This window comes from Pseudophryne corroboree, chromosome 1 (assembly GCF_028390025.1).
Source record: "Pseudophryne corroboree isolate aPseCor3 chromosome 1, aPseCor3.hap2, whole genome shotgun sequence".
Lineage (NCBI taxonomy): Eukaryota > Metazoa > Chordata > Amphibia > Anura > Myobatrachidae > Pseudophryne > Pseudophryne corroboree.
This window is the reverse complement of record NC_086444.1, coordinates 1,235,341,055-1,235,368,627: the sequence shown is the minus strand read 5'-3', so window position 1 is coordinate 1,235,368,627 and position 27,573 is coordinate 1,235,341,055. Positions and strand designations below refer to the sequence as shown.

Here is a 27,573-nt window from a genome sequence, read left to right as displayed (position 1 = left end):
AGTCCAGAACGATGTCGGCACCCCTTCCAACAACCATCACACAAGACATCCAGGTGGACGCGACCAAATTGGTAAAGGCAATAATCAAACCCCCTAACGGAGGGTCAGGTGAGGTCGTGTCCACAGGTACGTACAATGTTTCATATCACGCACCTACAGATGTACCACATATTGTAAGACCAACACAAGATGATGTAGCTGAGTTTGATCCGGTCAGGGTGATTGCAGTCCCCAATGGGAAGACTGACGATCAGAGAATCATTCCCGTCAAGGACAGTACAATGCGCTGTCTCTGGTCCCGGACCGAATTGAGATCAATTATGTCTGAATTTCCTGATCCTAGGAAAAATCTAGCAGCATGTCAGAGATTTGTTAAAGAACTAGGAAACTCCACAGAACCCACCAACAAAGATTGGCGGACAGTGCTGAGGGTATGTTTGCCCTCCAGTGTTGACCCTGCGAAATTTATTGCTGATTGTAAATTAGACACGGAGGCACCTTGTACGGAGGAACACAATCAGGAATGTATTAAGCAGATCAACCAACAGTTAGAAGTATATTTTCCAACCATTGGCGAGTGGAACATAATCTTCTCCATAAGACAAAGGGAAGGGGAAAGTATTTCTCATTATTTCAATCGAACACTGCAAATAATGGCTAGAAACACTGGGATCACAGACATCAAGACAAATGCACAATATAAAGGAATAGTGGGTAAAGCATTAATAAATGGTTTAAATGATGAATTAAGAATAAGGGTACAGACCACCAACCCAGACTGGAAAGATATCTCGGTGGCCGCATTAAGAGAGGCCATCATTAATCATGAGCAGAACATCAGCAAGCACGGGGAAGCAAAGGAGCCTCAGGTCCCTGTGGGTAAGTCAAAGGTGACTAGGTGTTATAACTGCCAGGAGGAAGGTCATTATGCAAGAGATTGCAGGCCTAGAAGCACACACAAGGTATATGCACCCCCTAGACAACAACATAACCATAATACCCAAAGAAGCAGGGAGATACAGGGAAAGCGGTTGAGGGTGATGAGCATCCAAGCGTTTGAAGAGGCATCAAATCAGCCAAGACCCCAGTTCACTGACACTTGGAGAAAGCCAAGGGTTTGTTACCATTGTAGAAGAGAAGGGTATTACGCCAGCAACTGTAATAACTCACATAAAGTTAGACCCCCTAGACCAAGAAATGAGCAAAATTACAACACACACCATTATAATCAAGGATCATATAGTGAGGATTTTGAGCCACACCCATGGTAAGTAGTCAAGAAAGGTGATCATTAAGACTGGAGGTAAGCCTGAGGTAACGGTTAATAAAATGGGAGGCCATTCACTGAAGACACAGGAATGACCAGGTGAAACGTTGTAAATGTATTTGTGAAAAATGTTTTTTTTTCTCTCTCTCTATCCCCATCTCTGACGATTATTGGTAAGAATTCACACATTGCATATCCACTTGGTCCTTGCAGAAGTCTACCAAACCCCAGCATGACCTATACGCCACAATGTATTTCTGGCCAGATACAGACAGTGGAGTAATGCAGGTGCTGGTGGGGAGGGACTGCTCAAGGAGACCATTAGACACGTAGATATGACAGCCTAATAAGTCTGACAATGTTTTTCTAATGCTGACAATGTTTTCTTAATGTTGACAATGTTTAAAAATGCTTTGTTTCTCTTCTCTTATTGATGGTTATTGTCGAATTATGTAATGTATATATGCACATGAATTGTTCTCTGTCTCTTTTGTTTTTTTATTTTCTCTCTCTTCTCACTCATGTTTTCATGGTTTGAAGATGGTATGGCACCCCTCAGTTGGACCAATGGTAATGCCAGATTTTTGCTCCTTACAGAAAGATCGCTGCTTAGGAAGGAATATTGCATCACCAGAATGTTCATTTTGAAGACTGAGAGACAGCACCTTCGAGAGGACAGCAGAACAAGAAGAACAACAAGACGAGAGAACTTATTATCGTAACAAGTTCTCTCCCCCTCAAACTGATTTTCTTATACCCCCCTTTACAAATTTCTTCTTTTCTCCTCCTGTAAGATGGACTTGCCCCAAGAGACTGTGATATGGATCTTCCTGTCGACCCTGATGTTGACCAGAGCAGTCTGTTTCGGTGAGAGTACCAGTGAGGTCGAGGAAGGATCCAGAAAGGTTCTAATGACTGAGACGGAGGTGTAAATTTCCCATAGCAACCCAATCACCAAGCAAAGGCAAGTACCGGGCACGATCTAACAACCATGTTATTTGTAAACATTTTGAAGGATTGTTAGTTTAAGAAGAAAGACCGTATCTGTAGGCTCTGTAACAATAATGCCAATCCAGTTTTAATAACCATATGGACCAGCATCCATTGAGTGACTATCACTCCTTAGTGGGTAGCGTGTTAAATAAAACAGATTGTTGGGTATGCTCTCAAGTACCTCAGGGTCATAGCAAATCAGGGCTAGTACCATTTCCTTTAACGATAGGGGAGGTACTTGAGTTAGATGGTGGGAGACCGGTGGACCGGAGGTTTAATATCTCCAGCCCTCCTAGTTTGAAGCTCCACCAATACCACGTGGATAGGTCCCTATTATGTTTTAACATCTCCAATCCCAGAAAGCCGGGAAATTGGGAAGTGTCATGGAGTGACCACACCATGACCTTTTCACACAGAGCAGATAGAATGCCTACAGATACAGAGCTTGTACGCCACATAGCCAGTAGAGGAAAATCTTTCAGGTATAGATATACCTTAGGAAATAGGATTACTAGAGTTGGAGAAGTATCACCAGGATACTGTGCACATATCGTACAACCTGATACATGTATTAAGCAGATGGAAGAATTAGGGTTAGGAGATTTCACCTGGAAGGTGTGTAATATGGTAATGTCCTTCTCCGTCCCATATGTTCTCCCCGATGATGCATATTTCATATGCGGGAGAAAGGCGTACAAGTGGCTTGCCCCAAACTCTGAAGGATTGTGTTATATTGGAAAAGTATTGCCTGAAGTGATGACTGTAACACATGACAAAATGAAAGACATACACCGTGGTGCCCAAGCTCCTTATACTCACACTCATTACGAGCACCTTGTTAAAAGACAACTGTCAGAAAGGTTAGAGCATCCGGCCTCTGATCTGATCCATGAATCCACCGGGATTCAGGTTCTGGTGGCGTTAGATTTCACTCGCACCGCTCGAGGAGTGATGAATTATAGATACATTTCCGCACTCGCCAATTTGTTAGATAATATCACTGAAATGTATGATGACACGTTTAGATACACTGGAAGAGAACTTCAAGCCTATAAAACAGAACTGGTACAGCATAGAATGGTTCTTAATTACCTCACAGCAGTGACAGGCGGATATTGTGTTACATTGGCAACACAGTACGGCGTGAAGTGTTGCACGTATATCACGAATAGCACCGAGGATCCGGTAGAGGTCATAGACCAAAAGATGGACGATATTCTCCAATTAAAGTGGGAATTTCGCCGAAAACACAATCTCACTCTTGCTGCTGTGGGTAATGAGCTGACTGGTTGGGTGTCATGGTTGAACCCGCGAAATTGGTTCTCTGGTTTAGGAGACTGGGCTCAAGGAGTCATAATGGATGTTGGGAAGTTTCTCCTATGTATCTTAGGTGTCGTTATATCGATTGGATTGATATTTAGATGCGGGCAGGCTTTAATGAGGTGCAAACAAAGTACCAGAGTGATGAGTTTGAGGAGTGAGGAAACTGTAATTAACCTGGATTTGATTTACGACCCAACGATAGAAACAATGAGGTGATGAAAATGCGATTATACGGTCCGTTTCTTTCACCTGTTTTTCTGCTTTTCTCCAAGATAAAAAGACCCCCTTGGACGAGGAAGTTGACGAGACGCTATACAGACAACGGATTGACCAAAGAAGAAGTTTTGACCACTTGAGAAACGGACATTTGATGAACTTTGCCATGGATCCCCAGTTTCCCTAGAATTCTTAAACTTACGCTAGCCCAACATTTTTTGTAAATCTGATGGCATTGACAAAGCTTATTGCTCACGCCTAATGAGCAAAACAGCGCAAAGAAGACGACTTTCAACTGATACCGAACAAAACTTCGACCGACAGATGTACATTAACCTGACATAGAATACCACTGCATTTTCCATAAGTGTTTATATCTTCATCTCTACAACCCTCAGGTAATGACACACATAGTCGATAGGAAATACAGGCACAGATATCAGCAACCACATACCTCCCCTATTCATGTATCATCAACTAAAATGTGCTTCCCCATTTTGTTACAACTGAAAGCCGAAATGAGCTCGGTAGAGTTTGACAGCCCATCCACAGACCCTTAATACGGGATGAGAAGGAATTCAAATGTATACTTCGCAATACCTCGAAGCTTGATTTACAACACGTACGGCACGATGATACATGACCCCCCAAACATGGACTCATACACACATGCTTCTGCTATCTCACTAGGTCATACCCTCCTCACACCTACTCCTCTCTCCTCCCCTACCCAACCATGGAAATGAATTAACCCCTGACATATATTTTTCTCCTTTTGAAATGTTTTAGAAGGTGGCAGTTATTATTGACTGCCAAAGGGTGGACTGTCAAAGTCAGAAAAATATCCCTATACACGCTGCCATATTTGCACCTCACACTGGTCCGCGCTGCGCATGCGTGTGCTTTCCCGTGATAGCGCATACCCGTTGTTGCGTGCACCCGCTCGCACTCGGTATGCGTATTTACGGTAAAGAGTATGTAGTCGTAGCGTGCGACCCAATCGTTACATATTTTCACAATTAATGTAGTTTATAGATCATGGTCCCTTTGATATATTCTGAAAGTTTGGTTAATATAGAATGTCCCTGAACGGAGGAATCCCTCTTTGCATTGTACGAAGGGTCTAACAGGAGTCATACGGCAGTGTTTGGTACCCATCGGAAGAGTATTTAAATAGCAATATTCCGGTGTTGGTTTGGAGCGGATCAATCGCTCGTGCGAATAGTTATGAACATAAGAAGTTTATGTTCATTTACTATTATTTGTTCTTACTTAATCATGCGGCGGGAAACCTAGTTTCCCACCCACCTGAACAGTTGGAAACAGTCACAGCCCACCTGTATGAAACAACCTATGACCTTTTGTTATAATGCGAAGCCGAATTCCTGTGTCCAATGGACGATAAGATTGTAGGGACCATTAGATTGCATTGTGTGTGGAGCATAAAAGACGGGCCTGTGGCATCCAGCTTACACTTCTCTTCAAACGGTTCTCATTGCTGATAATCGGGAAGCTGGATGTCCAGAGGCGCTTGCGATCGTTTCCCCTTGTGCGTAAGTTTTCTCCGTAATCATATTGTCTTACTGTGAGCCGTCTTCTCTCTCTCTCTTCTCTCTCTCTCTTTTCTCTCTCTCTCTCTCTCTCTCGTATATTCCTTTAAGTATATTGTATTGTATTATATTTCCTGTGCAGTTATCTGGTTAGTTGGTTTATGTTATACTGTAGTGTATGCTTTGTACTGTGATTCTTTTTGCAAGTAATAGTCATAATACATATAATAGGTTTCGGACCCTAAGCCAGGTATCTGTGTATTCTTTATAGTGTTAAGTATTCTCTGAGCGTCGGTGACGCTCAAGCAGCTTTGTAGGTAATCAGGTTACACAAGGTTGCACTTACACATTGTCTCCACACTAAGGTTTACTGTGTATTTCATTGCTGAAGGTATAGATATAAAGGTTTAACGTTGTGAGCGTCTGCATCGCTGGTGATCTCCTCGTGGTCCCGAGCGTCCGCTACGCTATAGCTAATCATTACGTTAGTCGGCAGCCAATAGCGTGCCTGCCTGTGATCACTAAGCTGTAAGCGAACGTGACGCTTGAGCGTCTCGACTACGGCTGAGCGATCGCTACGCAACTTGCGTACCCTTACGGTACTTCTTACGTAGATAGCGTACAGTGTTCTTAGACCTCTTAAAGGATATTATATAAGATAAAAATTCAGCTTTATCAATACGTATGTCTATGTTCCTCGCCCACCCTGCACAGCCCACTCTCACCCTGTACACCCCCTCTACCCCTGTACACCCCACTCTCACCATGCACAACCCACTCTCACCCTGCACAACCCACTCTCACCCTGCACAACCCCTTCTTACCGAGTGTCCTCTCTCACCCTGTACACCCACCTCTCACCCTGTAAATCCCCCTCTCACCCTGCATCCTCTCTCACCCTGTATGAATCCCTCTAACCTTGCATCCTCTATCACCCTGTGCTCCCCCCTCTCACCCTGCGTCCCCTCCCACCCTGCGTCCTCTCTCACCCTGTACACCCCCTTCTCACCCTGTACACCCCCCTCTCACCCTACACATACCCTTCTCACCCTGCGTCCTCTCCCACACTGCACTCTCCCTCTCACCTGGTGCCCCTCTCCCACCCTGCAACCCTCTCCCACGCAGTGTCCCAATCCCCAATATGATCCTCTTCCACCCAGCATCCCTCCCTTCTTCTGTCCCTCTCCCTATTATGTCCTCCTCCCACCCAATGCCCCCACCCCCCTCCGTCTTTCTTCCACCATGTGTACTCCCTCTCATCCAGTGACTCTTAAGGACATGCCCCTTTTTCAGCGCACGTGCCTTTGACGTGCGCAACAGTACACACCAGAGTGGAACCTGTACCCCTTTAAATTTCCATACCCTCACTTCAAAATTCCCACTCCGATCACTATATATATATACAGGTACAGTATCTCTTATCCAAAATGCTTGGGACCAGAGGTATTTTGGATATCGGATTTTTTCGTATTTTGGAATAATTGCATACCATAATGAGATATCATGGTGATGGGACCTAAATCTAAGCACAGAATGCATTTATGTTTCATATACACATTATACACACAACCTGAAGGTCATTTTAGCCAATATTTTTTATAATTTTGTGCATTAAACAAAGTGTGTCTGCATTCACGCAATTCATTTATGTTTCATATACACCTTATACACACAGCCTGAAGGTCATTTAATACAATATTTTTAATAACTTTGTGTATTAAACAAAGTTTGTGTACATTGAGCCATCAAAAAACAAAGGTTTCACTATTTCGCTCTCACTCAAAAAAGTCCGTATTTCGGAATATTCCGTATTTCGGAATATTTGGATATGGGATACTCAACCTGTATATATATATCTAATTCATCTGCCTGCCTCTTAGTCTGAAGTGCGCCGGGCCCCCTATAGCCTTAATCCGGCTCTGGGCAGTGGGCACAGGATATCGCTGTCTGCAGTAGAGGAGAGCAGGCAGTGCTGACGATGGAGAGTACACTGCTGCGATGCAGAGAGAATGGGGAGACAGGAAACAAGGAAGAGGCAGCAGGACAGCTCTGGAGACTGGTGAGTTAAGTGAGCGCAATATAATGTGTAAAAAAAGGGGATGCTGTCTGCCATAATGTGTAAAATATGGGACGCTGTCTGCCGTAATGTGTAAAAAGGGAACTGTCTACCGTAATGTGTAAAAAGTAGGGATGTGCACCTGAAATTTTTCGGGTTTTGTGTTTTGGTTTTGGGTTCGGTTCCGTGGTCGTGTTTTGGGTTCGACCGCGTTTTGGCAAAACCTCACCGAATTTTTTTTGTCGGATTCGGGTGTGTTTTGGATTCGGGTGTTTTTTCCAAAAAACCATAAAAAACAGCTTAAATCATAGAATTTGGGGGTCATTTTGATCCCATAGTATTAATAACCTCAATAACCATAATTTCCACTCATTTTCAGTCTATTCTGAACACCTCACAATATTATTGTTAGTCCTAAAATTTGCACCGAGATCGCTGGATGGCTAAGCTAAGCGACCCAAGTGGCCGACACAAACACCTGGCCCATCTAGGAGTGGCACTGCAGTGTCAGGTAGGATGGCCCTTCCAAAAACTACTCCCCAAACAGCACATGACGCAAAGAAAAAAAGAGGCGCAATGAGGTAGCTGTGTGAGTAAGCTAAGCGACCCTAGTGGCCGACACAAACACCAGGCCCATCTGGGAGTGGCACTGCAGTGTCACGCAGGATGGCCCTTCCAAAAACTACTCCCCAAACAGCACATGACGCAAAGAAAAAAAGAGGCGCAATGAGGTAGCTGTGTGAGTAAGCTAAGCGACCCTAGTGGCCGACACAAACACCTGGCCCATCTAGGAGTGGCACTGCAGTGTCAGGCAGGATGGCCCTTCCAAAAACTACTCCCCAAACAGCACATGACGCAAAGAAAAAAAGAGGCGCAATGAGGTAGCTGTGTGAGTAAGCTAAGTGACCCTAGTGGCCGACACAAACACCTGGCCCATCTAGGAGTGGCACTGCAGTGTCAGGCAGGATGGCCCTTCCAAAACTACTCCCCAAACAGCACATGACGCAAAGAAAAAAAGAGGCGCAATGAGGTAGCTGTGTGAGTAAGCTAAGCGACCCTAGTGGCCGACACAAACACCTGGCCCATCTAGGAGTGGCACTGCAGTGTCAGGCAGGATGGCCCTTCCAAAAAATACTCCCCAAACAGCACATGACGCAAAGAAAAATGAAAGAAAAAAGAGGTGCAAGATGGAATTGTCCTTGGGCCCTCCCACCCACCCTTATGTTGTATAAACAGGACATGCACACTTTAACCAACCCATCTTTTCAGCGACAGGGTCTGCCACACGACTGTGACTGAAATGACATGTTGGTTTGGGCCCCCCCCAAAAAAGAAGCAATCAATCTCTACTTGCACAAACTGGCTCTACAGAGGCAAGATGTCCACCTCATCATCATCGTCCGATTCATCACCCCTTTCACTGTGTACATCCCCCTCCTCACAGATTATTAATTCGTCCCCACTGGAATCCACCATCTCAGATCCCCGTGTACTTTCTGGAGGCAATTGCTGCTGGTGAATGTCTCCATGGAGTAATTGATTATAATTCATTTTAATGAACATCATCTTCTCCACATTTTCTGGAAGTAACCTCGTACGCCGATTGCTGACAAGGTGAGCGGCGGCACTAAACACTCTTTCGGAGTACACACTGGAGAGAGGGCAACTTAAGTAGAATAAAGCCAGTTTGTGCAAGGGCCTCCAAATTGCCTATTTTCCCTGCCAGTATACGTACGGACTGTCTGACGTGCCTACTTGGATGCGGTCACTCATATAATCCTCCACCATTCTTTCAATGGTGAGAGAATCATATGCAGTGACAGTAGACGACATGTCAGTAATCGTTGGCAGGTCCTTCAGTCCGGACCAGATGTCAGCATCAGCAGTCGCTCCAGACTGCCCTGCATCACCGCCAGCGGGTGGGCTCGGAATTCGTAGCCTTTTCCTCGCACCCCCAGTTGCGGGAGAATGTGAAGGAGGAGATGTTGACAGGTCGCGTTCCGCTTGACTTGACAATTTTCTCACCAGCAGTTCTTTGAACCCCTGCAGACTTGTGTCTGCCGGAAAGAGAGATCCAACGTAGGTTTTAAATCTAGGATCGAGCACGGTGGCCAAAATGTAGTGCTCTAATTTCAACAGATTGACCGCACGTGAATCCTTGTTAAGCGAATGAAGGGCTCCATCCACAAGTCCCACATGCCTAGCGGAATCGCTCTGTTTTAGCTCCTCCTTCAATGCCTCCAGCTTCTTCTGCAAAAGCCTGATGAGGGGAATGACCTGACTCAGGCTGGCAGTGTCTGAACTGACTTCACGTGTGGCAAGTTCAAAGGGCAGCAGAACCTTGCACAACGTTGAAATCATTCTCCACTGCGCTTGAGACAGGTGCATTCCACCTCCTTTGCCTATATCGTGGGCAGATGTATAGGCTTGAATGGTCTTTTGCTGCTCCTCCATCCTCTGAAGCATATAGAGGGTTGAATTCCACCTCGTTACCACCTCTTGCTTCAGATGATGGCAGGGCAGGTTCAGGTTTTTTTGGTGGTGCTCCAGTCTTCTGTACGCGGTGCCTGCACGCCAAAAGTGGCCCGCAATTCTTCTGGCCACCGACAGCATCTCTTGCACGCCCCTGTCGTTTTTTAAATAATTCTGCACCACCAAATTCAAGGTATGTGCAAAACATGGGACGTGCTGGAATTTGCCCAGATGTAATGCGCGCACAATATTGCTGGCGTTGTCCGATGTCACAAATCCCCAGGAGAGTTCAATTGGGGTAAGCCATTCTGCGATGATCTTCCTCAGTTGTCGTAAGAGGTTTTCAGCTGTTTGCGTATACTGGAAAGCGGTGATACAAAGCGTAGCCTGCCTAGGAACGAGTTGGCGTTTGCGAGATCCTGCTACTGGTGCCGCCGCTGCTGTTCTTGCAGCGGGAGGCAATACATCTACCCAGTGGGCTGTCACAGTCATGTAGTCCTGAGTCTGCCCTGCTCCACTTGTCCACATGTCCGTGGTTAAGTGGACATTGGGTACAACTGCATTTTTTAGGACACTGGTGAGTCTTTTTCTGACGTCCGTGTACATTCTCGGTATCGCCTGCCTAGAGAAGTGGAACCTAAATGGTATTTGGTAACGGGGGCACACTGCCTCAATAAATTGTCTAGTTACCTGTGAACTAACGGCGGATACCGGACGCTTGTCTAACACCAACATAGTTGTCAAGGCCTCAGTTATCCGCTTTGCAGCAGGATGACTGCTGTGATATTTCATCTTCCTCGCAAAGGACTGTTGGACAGTCAATTGCTTACTGGAAGTAGTACAAGTGGTCTTCCGACTTCCCCTCTGGGATGACGATCGACTCCCAGCAGCAACAACAGCAGCGCCAGCAGCAGTAGGCATTACACTCAAGGATGCATCGGAGGAATCCCAGGCAGGAGAGGACTCGTCAGACTTGCCAGTTACATGGCCTGCAGGACTATTGGCTTTCCTGGGTAAGGAGGAAATTGACACTGAGGGAGTTGGTGGTGTGGTTTGCGCGAGCTTGGTTACAAGAGGAAGGGATTTACTGGTCAGTGGACTGCTTCCGCTGTCGCCCAAAGTTTTTGAACTTGTCACTGACTTATTATGAATGCGCTGCAGGTGACGTATAAGGGAGGATGTTCCGAGGTGGTTAACGACCTTACCCCTACTTATTACAGCTTGACAAAAGCAACACACGGCTTGACACCTGTTGTGCGCATTTCTGTTGAAATACTTCCACACTGAAGAGCTGATTTTTTTGGTATTTTCACCAGGCATGTCAATGGCCATATTCCTCCCACGGACAACAGGTGTCTCCCCGGGTGCCTGACTTAAACAAACCACCTCACCATCAGAATCCTCCTTGTCAATTTCCTCCCCAGCCCAAGCAACACCCATATCCTCATCCTGGTGTACTTCAACACTGACATCTTCAATTTCACTATCAGGAACTGGACTGCGGGTGCTCCTTTCAACACTTGCAGGGGGCGTGCAAATGGTGGAAGGCGCAAGCTCTTCCCGTCCAGTGTTGGGAAGGTCAGGCATCGCAACCGACACAATTGGACTCTCCTTTGGGATTTGGGATTTCGAAGAACGCACAGTTCTTTGCTGTGCTTTTGCCGCAAGTCTTTTCTTTTTTCTAGCGAGAGGATGAGTGCTTCCATCCTCATGTGAAGCTGAACCACTAGCCATGAACATAGGCCAGGGCCTCAGCCGTTCCTTGTCACTCCGTGTTGTAAATGGCATATTGGCAAGTTTACGCTTCTCCTCAGACGCTTTTAATTTTGATTTTGGGTCATTTTTTTACTTATCTTTTGTGTTTTGGATTTTACCTGCTCTATACTATGACATTGGGCATCGGCCTTGGCAGACGACGTTGATGGCATTTCATCGTCTCGGCCATGACTAGTGGCAGCAGCTTCAGCACGAGGTGGAAGTGGATCTTGATCTTTCCCTATTTTTTTAACCTCCACATTTGTGTCCTCCATATTTTGCGCACAACTAAAAGCCACCACAGGTATACAATGTAGATGGATGGATAGTATAGTATTACTTATACTTATGGACGACGAGTGCACTGACGACACAGAGGTAGGTACAGCCGTGGCCTACCGTACTGCTGCTTAGTGCTTATATATATAATATACTGTATAACGGACCTGGTGGACACTGTCAGCAGACTGCTAAACTAGTATGAAGAAAGCAAAAAAAAAAAACACCACAGGTATACAATGTAGATGGATAGTATAGTATTACTTATACTTATGGACGACGAGTGACGACACAGAGGTAGGTACAGCCGTGGCCTACCGTACTGCTGCTTAGTGCTTATATATATGATATACTGTATAACGGACCTGGTGGACAGTGTCAGCAGACTGCTAAACTAGTATGAAGAAAGGAAAAAAAAAACACCACAGGTATACAATGTAGATGGATGGATAATATAGTATTACTTATACTTATGGACGACGAGTGATGACACAGAGGTAGGTACAGCCGTGGCCTACCGTACTGCTGCTTAGTGCTTATATATATGATATACTGTATAACGGACCTGGTGGACAGTGTCAGCAGACTGCTAAACTAGTATGAAGAAAGAAAAAAAAAACACCACAGGTATACACTGTAGATGGATGGATAGTATAGTATTACTTATACTTATGGACGACGAGTGACGACACAGAGGTAGGTACAGCCGTTGCCTACCGTACTGCTGCTTAGTGCTTTTATATATAATATACTGTATAACGGACCTGGTGGACACTGTCAGCAGACTGCTAAACTAGTATGAAGAAAGAAAAAAAAAACACCACAGGTATACAATGTAGATGGATGGATAGTATAGTATTACTTATACTTATGGACGATGAGTGACGACACAGAGGTAGGTACAGCCGTGGCCTACCGTACTGCTGCTTAGTGCTTAATTATATATATAATATACTGTATAACGGACCTGGTGGACACTGTCAGCAGACTGCTAAACAAACTAGCATGAAGAAAGAAAAAAAAAACACCACAGTGTTTTTCAGGCAGACAAACGTATACTGGACTGGTGGTCACTGTCAGCAAAACTGTGCACTGTACTCCTGCTATAACTGCTCCCCAGTCCCCACAATTAGGCAGTGTGAGCAGTGCACTCAGCACAGATATATCATGCAGCAGTGCAGCACACTGAGTGAGCACAGATATGGTGGAGCGTTTTTTTTCAGGCAGAGAAACAACGGATTAAACTCAAAACCCTGCACTGTACTCCCTAACAGCTGCTCCCCGTCCCCAATCCTCCCCACAATTAAAACTAAGTCACTCAGTTTTTTTTTTCTAATACAACGGAGAGGACGCCAGCCACGTCCTCTCCCTATCAATCTCAATGCACGTGTGAAAATGGCGGCGACGCGCGGCTCCTTATATAGAATCCGAGTCTGGCGAGAATCCGACAGCGGCATGATGACGTTCGGGCGCGCTCGGGTTAACCGAGCAAGGCGGGAGGATCCGAGTCGCTCGGACCCGTGTAAAAAAAAGGTGAAGTTCGGGTGGGCACGGATTCCGAGGAACCGAACCCGCTCATCACTAGTAAAAAGGGGCACGCTGTCTGCCGTAGTGTGTAAAAAAGGGGACGCTGTCTTCCGTAATGTGTAAAAAGGGGACGCTGTCTACCGTAATGTTTAAAAAGGGGACGCTGTCTGCCGTAATGTGTAAAAAGGGGACGCTGTCTACCATAATGTTTAAAAAGGGGACGCTGTCTGCTGTAATGTGTAAAAAGGGGGGTGCTGTCTGCTGTAATGTGTAAAAGGGGGACGCTGTCTGCCGTAATGTATAAAAGGGATCTACCTGGTGTAGTAGTGCTACTGTGCAGCGTAATATGATAATGGAGACTACTGTGCACCGTAGTATGAATTGGTATTATTTTGTGGCCACACCCCTTCCCCATGAAGCCAAGCCCCTATATATATTTTTTGCCAATGCCGTTTCTTGCACACAGCGTTAAAATGCATACTTACGGCACTGGCATAAGACAATGGAGTCTAGTGAGTAGCAAACCTTATCACCACAGTTAAAGTCAGAGTCCTGGATTTCAGCCTCTCACATTGGGGTAAATTTACTAAGATTCGTAATTTCCGAAAAAAGGTCAAAGTTCAATCACGAATGACATCGACAGTGTAAAACTGCAACTTTTTGAATTGATTACGATGGATTTACTAAGCTGTCGTATTCGGGTTTTTCTTTTCTTCCGATGACGATGTCATTCGTTTTTTTTTACCTATTTTTACGGCAGTGATTAGCAAAACACTGCCGTTTTTTTTTACAATCAATCTCGGCCGGATCTGTGTGATCCGTGCTGGGGTTCTTATTTTTTTTTTATTTAATTAAACAATGTAAAATAAAAATAAAAAATGCGTGGGGTCCCCCCTCCTAAGCATAACCAGCCTCGGGCTCTTTGAGCCGATCCTGGTTGCAAAAATATGGGGAAAAAAATGACAGGGGTTCCCCCATATTTAAGCAACCAGCATCGGGCTCTGCGCCTGGTCCTGGTCCCAAAAATACGGGGGACAAAAAGAGTAGGGGTCCCCCGTATTTTTAAAACCAGCACCGGGCTCCACTAGCTGGACAGATAATGCCACAGCCGGGGGTCACTTTTATATAGTGCCCTGCGGCCGTGGCATCAAAAATCCAACTAGTCACCCCTGGCCGGGGTACCCTGGGGGAGTGGGGACCCCTTCAATCAAGGGGTCCCCCCCCCCAGCCACCCAAGGGCCAGGGGTGAAGCCCGAGGCTGTCCCCCCCCATCCAATGGGCTGCGGATGGGAGGGCTGATAGCCTTTGTTGTAAAATAAAAGATATTGTTTTTAGTAGCAGTACTACAAGTCCCAGCAAGCCTCCCCCGCATGCTGGTACTTGGAGAACCACAAGTACCAGCATGCGGCGGAAAAACGGGCCCGCTGGTACCTGTAGTACTACTACTAAAAAAATACCCAAAAAAAGACAAGACACACACACCGTGAAAGTATAATTTTATTACTTACATACACACATACATACATACTTACCTATGGCCCCACGCAGGTCGGTCCTCTTGTCCAGTAGAATCCAAGGGTACCTGTTGAATAAATTATACTCACGAGATCCAGGGATCCAGGCTCCTCGGCAAATCCAGGGTTAATCCACGTACTTGTTAAAAATAAAAAAACGGTATCCCGACCACGAACTGAAAGGGGACCCATGTTTGCACATGGGTCACCTTCCCACGAATGCCAGAAAGCCACTTTGACTTCTGTCTAAGTGGGTTTCTTCAGCCAATCAGGGAGTACCACGTTGTAGCACTCTCCTGATCAGCTGTGTGCTCTTGTCCTCACTGACAGGCAGCACACGGCAGTGTTACAATGTAGCGCCTATGCGCTACATTGTAACCAATGATGGGAACTTTCTGCCCTGCGGTTGACCTAAAGTGACGTCACCGCTGAGCTGAAAGTTCCCATCATTGGTTACAATGTAGCGCATAGGCGCTACATTGTAACACTGCCGTGTGCTGCCTGTCAGTGAGGACAGGACCACACAGCTGATCAGGAGAGTGCTACAACGTGGCGCTCCCTGATTGGCTGAAGAAACCCACTTAGCCAGAAGGCAAAGTGGGTGTCTTGCATTCGGGGAAAGGTGACCCATGTGCAAACATGGGTCCCCTTTCAGTTCGTGGTCGGGACACCGTTTTTTTATTTTTGGCAAGTACGTGGATTAACCCTGGATTTGCCGAGGAGCCTGGACCCCTGGATCTCGTGAGTATAATTTATTCAACAGGTACCCTTGGATTCTACTGGACAAGAGGACCGACCTGCGTGGGGCCATAGGTAAGTATGTATGTATGTGTGTATGTAAGTAATAAAATTATACTTTCACGGTGTGTGTGTCTTGTCTTTTTTTGGGTATTTTTTTAGTGGTAGTACTACAGGTACCAGCGGGCCCGTTTTTCCGCTGCATGCTGGTACTTGTGGTTCTCCAAGTACCAGCATGCGGGGGAGGCTTGCTGGGACTTGTAGTACTGCTAGTAAAAACAATATCTTTTATTTTACAACAAAGGCTATCAGCCCTCCCATCCGCAGCCCATTGGATGGGGGGGGGACAGCCTCGGGCTTCACCCCTGGCCCTTGGGTGGCTGGGGGGGGGACCCCTTGATTGAAGGGGTCCCCACTCCCCCAGGGTACCCCGGCCAGGGGTGACTAGTTGGATTTTTGATGCCACGGCCGCAGGGCGCTGTATAAAAGTGACCCCCGGCTGTGGCATTATCTGTCCAGCTAGTGGAGCCCGGTGCTGGTTTTAAAAATACGGGGGACCCCTACTCTTTTTGTCCCCCGTATTTTTGGGACCAGGACCAGGCGCAGAGCCCGATGCTGGTTGCTTAAATATGGGGGAACCCCTGTCATTTTTTTCCCCATATTTCTGCAACCAGGATCGGCTCAAAGAGCCCGAGGCTGGTTATGCGTAGGAGGGGGGACCCCACGCAATTTTTTTTAGCAAAAATAAGCACTTTCACACCCCTTCCCACTGATATACATGCACGGATCTCATGGATCCCTGCATGCATCTCAAATCACGGATAAAAAAAGCAGGTCTGTTTTTTTTTAGGACTTTTTTACGAGTTGTAATTTTTCACGGCAGTGTTTTGTGTTTTTTTGCTTTGCACTTCTTAGTAAATGACCGAGATTCATACTTAAACAGCCGCGTTTTGACCGATGGTGTATTCATTCGTAATTTTTTACCTGAACTAGCAAAAAATTACGAATGCCCTCATCACTGCCGTGATTAGTGTTTAGTAAATGACCGAGATTTACCGAGATGACACTTTGATGAAAAAACGGCATCTCGGTCAAAATCGGGAGCTTAGTAAATATACCCCACTGTGTTTATCCTTGGCTTAGAGTAGTATATCTCAGTGGAACCTCCTGGAACTGTGGGATCCAACCTTGGACACTCAGTGGGTCATCGGGCTAGGTGACCTCTTATGTGTGTCAGAACCCCTGGTCTGAGTTCAGAACCAGCTGAAGAGAATAAACACAGGAGAACTTTGTGATTTCAAGATTATCTGATTTACTTGTAAAATAGTTCCATATTTTATAGCACATTGCATGGGTTAATTCCTTTCACAGTTTCTTACTAAAGAGTTCCTCTTAAAATTTCTTGCTAAAGCTGGTTGGTTACCTATAAGATTCTGTTACTGAATAAGCTTAAGTTAGTAGCAAGATGGCTACTGAAGAACAACATGGCCGCTGACTATAAAATTAAATTTCTCAATGGTATTTTACAATGCAATTTATGTTTCAGTGACATGCGATAACTTCTATCAATGCAAATGTCAATTGCCTAAATAATAGAGCAGGCCAGGAGTAGTGCATAAATGTAAGAAATAACAATGTCTCAAAAAACAAACATTGCCACAATGTGCACCGATAAGAACATGAAATTAAATATAGTTGTTAGACCCCTGACATGTACTATCGGTGAGATTGGCATCTGTAGGGTAGTCAACATTGGTTATTTCACGGAATCACTGGTGCAGGGAGATAAGTGAGGAACTCAAATATTCTCCAAAACACGTTTGTAGACACTTGTGATCCCATCCAGGAAATCTGCTAGAACAATTAACTATTTTCATCTGAACTCCATTCCAGAAGGTATGCCTAGAAATGTTATTTGTTGCCTGGCCAGTGGTTTCTGAATTCAGATAATGGTTTGGATGTTCTTAGGGAAAATGCAGCCAACTTATTTTGCTCACATTTTTCATACTACACAGTATGTACTAAGCCCTGGCACTGGGTTTTGGTTTTGGCACCAGCAAAAGCTGTCATTACCCTAAAAAATCCTATGGGCTTCTTTCAATATCCTTCTTGAAAGAGATCCAATCAGATCCCTTCCAGCATCCCACGTGACCACAGCAGAACTCTGCACATGTGAAGAGGTAATCCTGGGGCCAAAACATGTAAGTAAAGTGGATCCTCTGCGGGATTGTGACACCTGTTCTTACCATCAATCACTGCAGCCTGTAATTGGCTGCAACACTCAGGGAGGCCTTCTGTTGCTTTTTTGAGGGTGATTTGATAAGTGTAGTACATTTCTATGAGATGGCACTACAGTCCCTTTGGTGATGTGATGCCTGCAAAGTTCTACTCTTTTAACCCCCCCAGGCTGAAATACAGCCAGAAGTGAAGCATTGTTCACTTTTGGTTGTGGTTTGAAGTGAGCCGTTTAGTAGTTGCCACAAGTATGATCAAAAACAAATTCTGTGATAAAACACTTTTATTTAAATAAGCCGACATTAGTGCATATCAGAGCAGAGTTAGACAAAGTTCATGATGACTTTACTCCTGTGTTGATGACTGTCTATTTCTGGATAGACAAGTTTAAATGTGGTCAAACCTGCAATTAAGACTTAGCATGCTCCGGACACCCAGTTGAGATCACCAAGTTAGATACAGTGGCAAAAATCCATGGTATCATTATGGAAGATCACTGAGTGTAGGTGCGTGAGTTTGCTGAGGTCATACATCTCAGCAGAACAATTGCACAACATTCTGCATTAAAAGTTGCACATATAAAGCTGTGTACACAAAGAGAGCCACGTTTGCTAATTCTTGATAAAAAAAAATGCACACAAAAAGGATGTTTCAATGCAGTGTTTTCTGATGTTTAAGTGCAATCCACAGGATTTTTGTAGTTAAAGTGTGACCCTAAAGTCCTATGCCTGGTGAGACAGCTGGTATATCTATTACACTGTTGCCACTGCAGCTTTTTTTACTCCTATTGTAACATTTTATAAGAACTTCTTTATGTTCCAGAGTTTATTCCATAAGCCCTGTTTAACCTTTAAATGTTATGACTCAGTTAATGATATTACAACTTATTGAAATTTCAACGCTTTAAACAGTATGAGTTGATAATCAACATTGTGTTGTTCTAATTAAAATATTTTTTATTTATTTTGACCTTTCGTGCATGACAGATATTTGGAAAAACTTAGAAGACTGTGAATGAAAGGAAGATTACCTTTTGACAACATATGATATAAAATGTATTTATACCTGTATGGACCATATCAAAGGTTGTGATAATTTAATGAAAATTCTTGAAGAGATCTCATGAATGGAACAAACACAAATAGACATTATTATAAAAGGAGTCACCTTATTTTTATGAGACAATTATATTTGTTGTATATACAAAATAAAGGTACAGCTATGGGTGCAACATTTGTTCCATCATATGCAAATATTTTTCTAGCACAACAGTAAAGAAGAGTTGGACCAATACAAAAGTTTTCCCAAACCTAACATTATGGGCTTGTCACACTGACAACATAATCATAATATGGAAAGATAGCAAAATCTTGTTTAATTTGCAAACACACATATATTAATAAGAACAAAAAGAATCTGGATATTACCCATGGAATAAGAATAGAGTGTCAATTTTGTTGGAACTCACAATATTTGTAGAAAAGTGAAAGACCCAGGAACATAACTCCCAGAGGCAATGGAGACACCTGCCTCCGGGCTCCAAGCCTTAAAGGGCACGTGCAAGTACAGCAGCACCTGTATGACTCACTCTGGGAAGCACCCACCCACTGATTCTGCAGAGTTAACTGGCTCTGTCCCAGGAACCCTGTTAATGCCTGCAATAGGGGATAGAAAGGCTTTTGCCTATACAGTTTAGCCTCCACTGCAGCACACAATGGTCGAAGTGGGCCGGTATGTGTCAGTATGACATACCAGCACTTCTTTCCCCTGAACGCGGATGGGGTTTTTATTAAATAAAAGAGTGTGCAGCTCTTTCATTAAGTACCTAGAAACCCTCCTGTGCCAATTCCCTATCATCCAAATCACGCAGTTACCAAGAAAGCCACCAGCGGAGCTGGCGTGGCACGCAGCCATTTGATGCCCCTGAACAATGGAATTGCCCAGCACTGCAGTCCCGTACCCCTCTCCCTCCAAGCTTTGAGCTGCACACTGCAGTGGGCATCCTGGAGACAGGTTGAAGAAAATGTCCGGCCGTTGAGTGTGCTAGCAAGATTAGCCAGGCTGCTTTTATGTCTACAAAGTGTCTCCTGCTCTGCTCCCCCCTCTCCTCCTGTATTTGGCCCACGCTGCTGCTATGAGCCCTGTAGAGAACTGAAAGACTGTCCAGCTGGCTCAGGTACAGTAACATGCCAGGATACCACACTTTGCTGACACTCGCTGGTCTCATATCAGATTCTCCTGTAACATGTACATTTCTTCCTGTACTTTTTTTTGTTACTGCTCATGTCAGACTCTCTCTGCACTTTTCTCCTCTGTGCAAGCCTTCTGCTTTTTTCCTATCCTCTGTGCCAGACTTCTGCCTTTGGCTCTTTTCCTTTCCTCTGTGCAAGCCTTCTGCTTTTATTCTTTCCTCTGTGCCAGCCTCCTGCTTTTTTCCTCTCCTCTGTGCCAGCCTCCTGCTTTTATCCTCTCCTCTGTGCCAGCCTTCTGCTTTTTTCCTCTCCTCTGTGCAAGCCTTCTGCTTTTATCCTCTCCTCTGTGCCAGCCTTCTGCTTTTTTCCTCTCCTCTGTGCCAGCCTCCTGCTTTTTTCCTCTCCTTTGTGCCAGCCTCCTGCTTTTTTCCTCTCCTCTGTGCAATCCTTCTGCTTTTTTCCTCTCCTCTGTGCCAGCCTTCTGCTTTTTTCCTCTTCTCTGTGCCAGCCTTCTGCCTTCTGCTATTTTCCTCTCCTCTGTGCAAGCCTTCTGCTTTTTTCCTCTTCTCTGTGCCAGCCTTCTGCCTTCTGCTCTTTTCCTTTCCTCTGTGCCAGCCTCCTGCTTTTTTCCTCTCCTCTGTGCCAGCCTCCTGCTTTTATCCTCTCCTCTGTGCCAGCCTTCTGCTTTTATCCTCTCCTCTGTGCCAGCCTTCTGTTTTTTTCCTCTCCTCTGTGCCAGCCTTCTGCTTTTATCCTCTCCTCTGTGCCAGCCTTCTGCTTTTTTCCTCTCCTCTGTGCAAGCCTTCAGCCTTCTGTTTTTTTCCTTTCCTCTGTGCCAGCCTTCTGCTTTTTTCCTCTCCTCTGTGCCAGCCTTCTGCTTTTATCCTCTCCTCTGTGCCAGCATCTCTTCCCTTCCTTTCTCTGTATCAGCCTCTCTGCCCATCTTCTTTCAATTCCAACCTTTCTGCTCATCCTGTCTGTGCTAACCTGTCTTCCCTTCTTCTGTGCCAGCCTTTCTGACCTTCTTCTGTCAATGCCAACCCTTTTGTCAATCCTCTGAGTGCCAGCCTTTCTGCCCATCCTTTCTTCCCTGTCACCATGCCCGTCTTTCTGACCTTCCTCTGTGCCAGCATTTCCACCCATCCTTTGTCTGCGCCAGCATCTCTACCCTGCTGCTGCGCTAGTGTTTCTGCCTATCCTGTCCACAATAGCCTCTCTTCCATTTCTCTCTACTAGCCCCTCTGCCCATCCTCAGTCTGCACAAGCCTTTCTTCCCTTCCTCTACACCAACCTCTCTGCTAATCCTTTCTGTGCCAGCTCTTCTGCTAATCCACTGTTTGATTTAGCCTCTCTTCCATTCCCATCTTCTCTGCACCAGCCTTTCTGCTTGTTATCTCTATGTTCCAGCCTTTCTTCCCTTTCTTGGTTCCAGGCTCTATGCTCATCCTCTATCTGCACCAGCCTTTTCTGCTCATCCTCTGTCGTGACAGCGTATGATAATCCTTATCTGCTCTTCTCAAGCCTATACCAGCTATTTTACTATTTTCTGCACTATCCTCTCTGCCTGTCCCTACTGTGGCAGCCTGTCAATCATTCCCCTGTATGCACCAACCACTGTCGTTGTCCTGTCTGCGCCAGTCTCTCTGCCCTTGTCCTGTCTGTGCCAGCCTCTCTGCCAATGTCCTGTCTGTGCCAGCCTCTTTGCCCTTGTGCTGTCTGCACCAGCTTCTCTGCCCTTGTCCTGTCTGTGCCAGCCACTCTGCCCTCTAACTATGCCACTCACCTACACTTCCCAATTTGGTGTTTTCCCATTTCTTCCCTCTGTGCATTTTTTTCTCCATCTATCTCCTGTTTGTGTACAGTATGTCAGTTCCTTCCTCTCCACCTCTGTGTGCATTTGCTATTTTATTTGTACAACTGTCTTTCCATATTTCTGTCTTTGCCTCCCTGCCATGTATCCATGCATTATGTGTCTGCCATTTTTTTCTCCCCCTTTGTATGTAAACATTTGGGAAACCCCTCTTTAAAGATCCTGCATTTGCCCCTGCCTGCTGCTCGCCTTTGACCACCGCCTGCAACTGACTACTCGTCAGAGAGACCTCACCACCACCACACCAAAGGTCTTCTGCTCAATGCCACCACATGGAAGGCCTCCTTCTCACCATCACCACTGCCGCTGCCCATGGGCTCCTCCACCGCCGACGACTATACCACTCTGCACAGCTGCCGACCACAGTCCCTTCAGCACCTCCGCTGCTCATCTCATTAGGTAATGTTATCCGGCTTCCCTATGTCCCTCTGTCACTCTCCCTGTCCCTATTGTCACTCTACATGTCCCGGATTTCACTCTACCTGTCCCTACTGTCACTCTCCCTGTCCTTGTTGTCACTCTACCTGTCCTTGCTGTAATTCTCTCTGTCCCTGCTGTAACTCTCTCTCTCCCTGAATTGTGTATTGTGCTGTGTGGGGTAATGTGAATTCTGGCTCATACTGTGTCACATATTGTGAATTCTGGCTCATATTGTGTGGCATATTGTGAATTTTGGCTCATACTGTGTGGCATAATGTGAATTTTGGCTCATACTGTGTGACCTATTGTGAATTTTGGCTCATTCTGTGCAGCATATTGTGAATTTTGGCTCATTCCATGTGCCATATAGTGAATTTTGCCTCATTCCATGTGGCGTAATGTGAATTTTGGCTCATTATGTTGGAATATCGGCTCATTCACTGTGGCTTAATGTTAATACTGACTCATTCCATTTGGGATTCTGTGTAAGGGGCACCAGTACTAGATAGTATAAGGAGTACTGCTATTGTGGTGTATAATGTGTATATAAAAGTTTATTGCTGCAAACAGATTTGAAATAGTAGTTATGATTCAAGAGTTACTACACTTTTTTGTTGTAATTACAGGCTGAACTGTTCTCCATAAAGGACAGTCATTTAATGTGTTCAACATGTTGTCCCTCTTGGTCAACACAAATTCAAAGCCACTGGATCCAATCATCATGTACTTGCAGAAGGATTTCCAAAGAAATGCTGGTACATGCCTCTTCAATGTGTTGCTGGAGATGATGTCTGTTTCTTATGTTCTTTGCATACATGAGTTGCTTTAAATGACCCCACAGATAAAAGTCAAGTGGTGTGAGGTCAGGTGATCTGAGTGGCCATTCCACAGAACCACATCAGCCAATCCAATGACCAGTTGTTAAAATCTGCAGCTATGACATGGATACTTCATTCTCCAGACATCAAAATGACCTCAATTATCTCCTCTTTTGTCAAAGCCATCTTCAGTTACCTGCAACGAAGAAAGTCTTGTAACTGTTGAAAAATAACTGTTATTTCAAATCTGTTTGCATCAATAAATTTTTCAGCAATTTCCAATGTTGTTGGCATGTTACACGACCCCCATTCCATTTGAAAAACCTGACTTAGATTCAAGATGGTGCCCATGTTCAGTACATAAACTAAAATATAGCCCACCTCACCCATACCTTACTGGAGTATTCAGTTTTCCCATTTCCTGCTCAGTTTGAGAAACAAAATTGTGTACTGCGACTTTTTAATCACTATATTTATATATATATTCACACACACATATTCAAACACACTCCATATTTGTTTTTCATTTGTGTCATGGGGTGTGGAGGGGGGCACCAAACTCTTACTTGCCTCCGTGCAGCCAGGATAAACTTACACCCTTAAAAAAGACCAAAATGTTCACAAAATCTGTGGACCCGTAACAGTTATCTACATGCATCCAATTACCATTATAGTAGATGGCTTTCAAACATGACAGGTGGCCAGTATACATATTTATATAGAAATTGTTCAAATTACAATGATTTCATAACAAAGTCTCCAAGCTTAACCCAATTCATAAAACATTTGATATAATGGTAAATGGATGGAAGAAGAATGGAGAAATAGAAAAGTGTTATAGGAAGAAAATATCTTCAAATACTAACAAAAATCCACAACAGTCATAATACTTCCATAATTTATTGTGGATTTCTCGGACATACTGTAGTATATTTTACGAATGCATCTTAAGGAGACATTGGCATGTGCTCATGGCATATGATTAATGATGATCGATCCTACCAGGCAAACTGAAACTAATGTATAGACTGAGACAGGTCTAAACTGACCCTGATGAAGTCAGCCTTTGATTGGGTGTAAGTGATGCAATGCATTGGGGGACTCTATTGCTGCACATCCTCTCCTACTACTGCTGATGTTTCTTTTCCTGTTATCATTTGGAACCTTAAGATAAGCTATTTTTTTTTCTTATTGGGCACCTTTTTTACTTGAGTACTTTGTATTCTTTTTATGTGTGATGTATTGATTGAAACATTTTATTATGCTACAATGTGGGGATATCCTGTCTTGTTTACATATGAAGCTAGCATATCAATGAACATTTGAATGTGCTAACAGAGAAGATTTGGGATATAGCCCTCTGCCCAGTGTACATTCAAATGAGTTAGGCACATTTTTACAGGGTTCTTGAGGAAGGATGAACTTTTTATTTTAATCCTTTAATACTTTTTCCAAGTACTATCATAACTACATTAGAATGCTTTAATTTTCTCATTCTTTTTAGAATATACATAGGCTCATCGTGGCTACATATTACTGCAATCACGTCTTGTTAGGCGCAACCACTTGTATATTTGGTGCACTCACGCATCATAGATTAGCACGAATGGAGTTGGCAAATGCTGCAGCTCAGCACTTCTATACACAGACGCACCTAACACTAAGAGTGCTTGTGTACAGTAGGCTAGAGATGAGCGCCGGAAATTTTTCGGGTTTTGTGTTTTGGTTTTGGGTTCGGTTCCGCGGCCGTGTTTTGGGTTCGACCGCGTTTTGGCAAAACCTCACCGAATTTTTTTTGTCGGATTCGGGTGTGTTTTGGATTCGGGTGTTTTTTTAAAAAAACCCTAAAAAACAGCTTAAATCATAGAATTTGGGGGTAATTTTGATCCCAAAGTATTATTAACCTCAAAAAACATAATTTACACTCATTTTCAGCCTATTCTGAACACATCACACCTCACAATATTATTTTTAGTCCTAAAATTTGCACCGAGGTCGCTGTGTGAGTAAGATAAGCGACCCTAGTGGCCGACACAAACACCGGGCCCATCTAGGAGTGGCACTGCAGTGTCACGCAGGATGGCCCTTCCAAAAAACCCTCCCCAAACAGCACATGACGCAAAGAAAAAAAGAGGCGCAATGAGGTAGCTGACTGTGTGAGTAAGATTAGCGACCCTAGTGGCCGACACAAACACCGGGCACATCTAGGAGTGGCACTGCAGTGTCACGCAGGATGTCCCTTCCAAAAAACCCTCCCCAAACAGCACATGACGCAAAGAAAAAAAGAGGCGCAATGAGGTAGCTGTGTGAGTAAGATTAGCGACCCTAGTGGCCGACACAAACACCGGGCCCATCTAGGAGTGGCACTGCAGTGTCACGCAGGATGTCCCTTCCAAAAAACCCTCCCCAATCAGCACATGATGCAAAGAAAAAGAAAAGAAAAAAGAGGTGCAAGATGGAATTATCCTTGGGCCCTCCCACCCACCCTTATGTTGTATAAACAAAACAGGACATGCACACTTTAACCAACCCATCATTTCAGTGACAGGGTCTGCCACACGACTGTGACTGATATGACGGGTTGGTTTGGACCCCCCCCAAAAAAGAAGCAATTAATCTCTCCTTGCACAAACTGGCTCTACAGAGGCAAGATGTCCACCTCATCTTCACCCTCCGATATATCACCGTGTACATCCCCCTCCTCACAGATTATCAATTCGTCCCCACTGGAATCCACCATCTCAGCTCCCTGTGTACTTTGTGGAGGCAATTGCTGCTGGTCAATGTCTCCGCGGAGGAATTGATTATAATTCATTTTAATGAACATCATCTTCTCCACATTTTCTGGATGTAACCTCGTACGCCGATTGCTGACAAGGTGAGCGGCGGCACTAAACACTCTTTCGGAGTACACACTTGTGGGAGGGCAACTTAGGTAGAATAAAGCCAGTTTGTGCAAGGGCCTCCAAATTGCCTCTTTTTCCTGCCAGTATAAGTACGGACTGTGTGACGTGCCTACTTGGATGCGGTCACTCATATAATCCTCCACCATTCTATCAATGTTGAGAGAATCATATGCAGTGACAGTAGACGACATGTCCGTAATCGTTGTCAGGTCCTTCAGTCCGGACCAGATGTCAGCATCAGCAGTCGCTCCAGACTGCCCTGCATCACCGCCAGCGGGTGGGCTCGGAATTCTGAGCCTTTTCCTCGCACCCCCAGTTGCGGGAGAATGTGAAGGAGGAGATGTTGACAGGTCGCGTTCCGCTTGACTTGACAATTTTGTCACCAGCAGGTCTTTCAACCCCAGCAGACCTGTGTCTGCCGGAAAGAGAGATCCAAGGTAGGCTTTAAATCTAGGATCGAGCACGGTGGCCAAAATGTAGTGCTCTGATTTCAACAGATTGACCACCCGTGAATCCTTGTTAAGCGAATTAAGGGCTGCATCCACAAGTCCCACATGCCTAGCGGAATCGCTCCGTGTTAGCTCCTTCTTCAATGCCTCCAGCTTCTTCTGCAAAAGCCTGATGAGGGGAATGACCTGACTCAGGCTGGCAGTGTCTGAACTGACTTCACGTGTGGCAAGTTCAAAGGGCATCAGAACCTTGCACAACGTTGAAATCATTCTCCACTGCACTTGAGACAGGTGCATTCCATCTCCTATATCGTGCTCAATTGTATAGGCTTGAATGGCCTTTTGCTGCTCCTCCAACCTCTGAAGCATATAGAGGGTTGAATTCCACCTCGTTACCACTTCTTGCTTCAGATGATGGCAGGGCAGGTTCAGTAGTTTTTGGTGGTGCTCCAGTCTTCTGTACGTGGTGCCTGTACGCCGAAAGTGTCCCGCAATTTTTCTGGCCACCGACAGCATCTCTTGCACGCCCCTGTCGTTTTTTAAAAAATTCTGCACCACCAAATTCAAGGTATGTGCAAAACATGGGACGTGCTGGAATTTGCCCATATTTAATGCACACACAATATTGCTGGCGTTGTCCGATGCCACAAATCCACAGGAGAGTCCAATTGGGGTAAGCCATTCCGCGATGATCTTCCTCAGTTGCCGTAAGAGGTTTTCAGCTGTGTGCGTATTCTGGAAAGCGGTGATACAAAGCGTAGCCTGCCTAGGAAAGAGTTGGCGTTTGCGAGATGCTGCTACTGGTGCCGCCGCTGCTGTTCTTGCGGCGGGAGTCCATACATCTACCCAGTGGGCTGTCACAGTCATATAGTCCTGACCCTGCCCTGCTCCACTTGTCCACATGTCCGTGGTTAAGTGGACATTGGGTACAACTGCATTTTTTAGGAGACTGGTGAGTCTTTTTCTGACGTCCGTGTACATTCTCGGTATCGC

At 45.1% G+C, this 27,573-nt stretch overlaps 1 protein-coding gene across 1 annotated transcript in view; it reads left to right on the top strand.

Moving 5' to 3' along the window:
• Nucleotides 1-653: 653 nt before the first annotated feature.
• LOC135052577 (vomeronasal type-2 receptor 26-like) overlaps nt 654-27,573 on the top strand; it is an 81,336-nt gene continuing 54,416 nt past the window's right edge. The window contains exons 1-2 of the mRNA XM_063957440.1: nt 654-879; nt 23,055-23,196. Coding sequence (XP_063813510.1) covers nt 654-879; nt 23,055-23,196 — 368 coding nt within the window. The remainder of the gene's footprint in view (nt 880-23,054; nt 23,197-27,573) is intronic.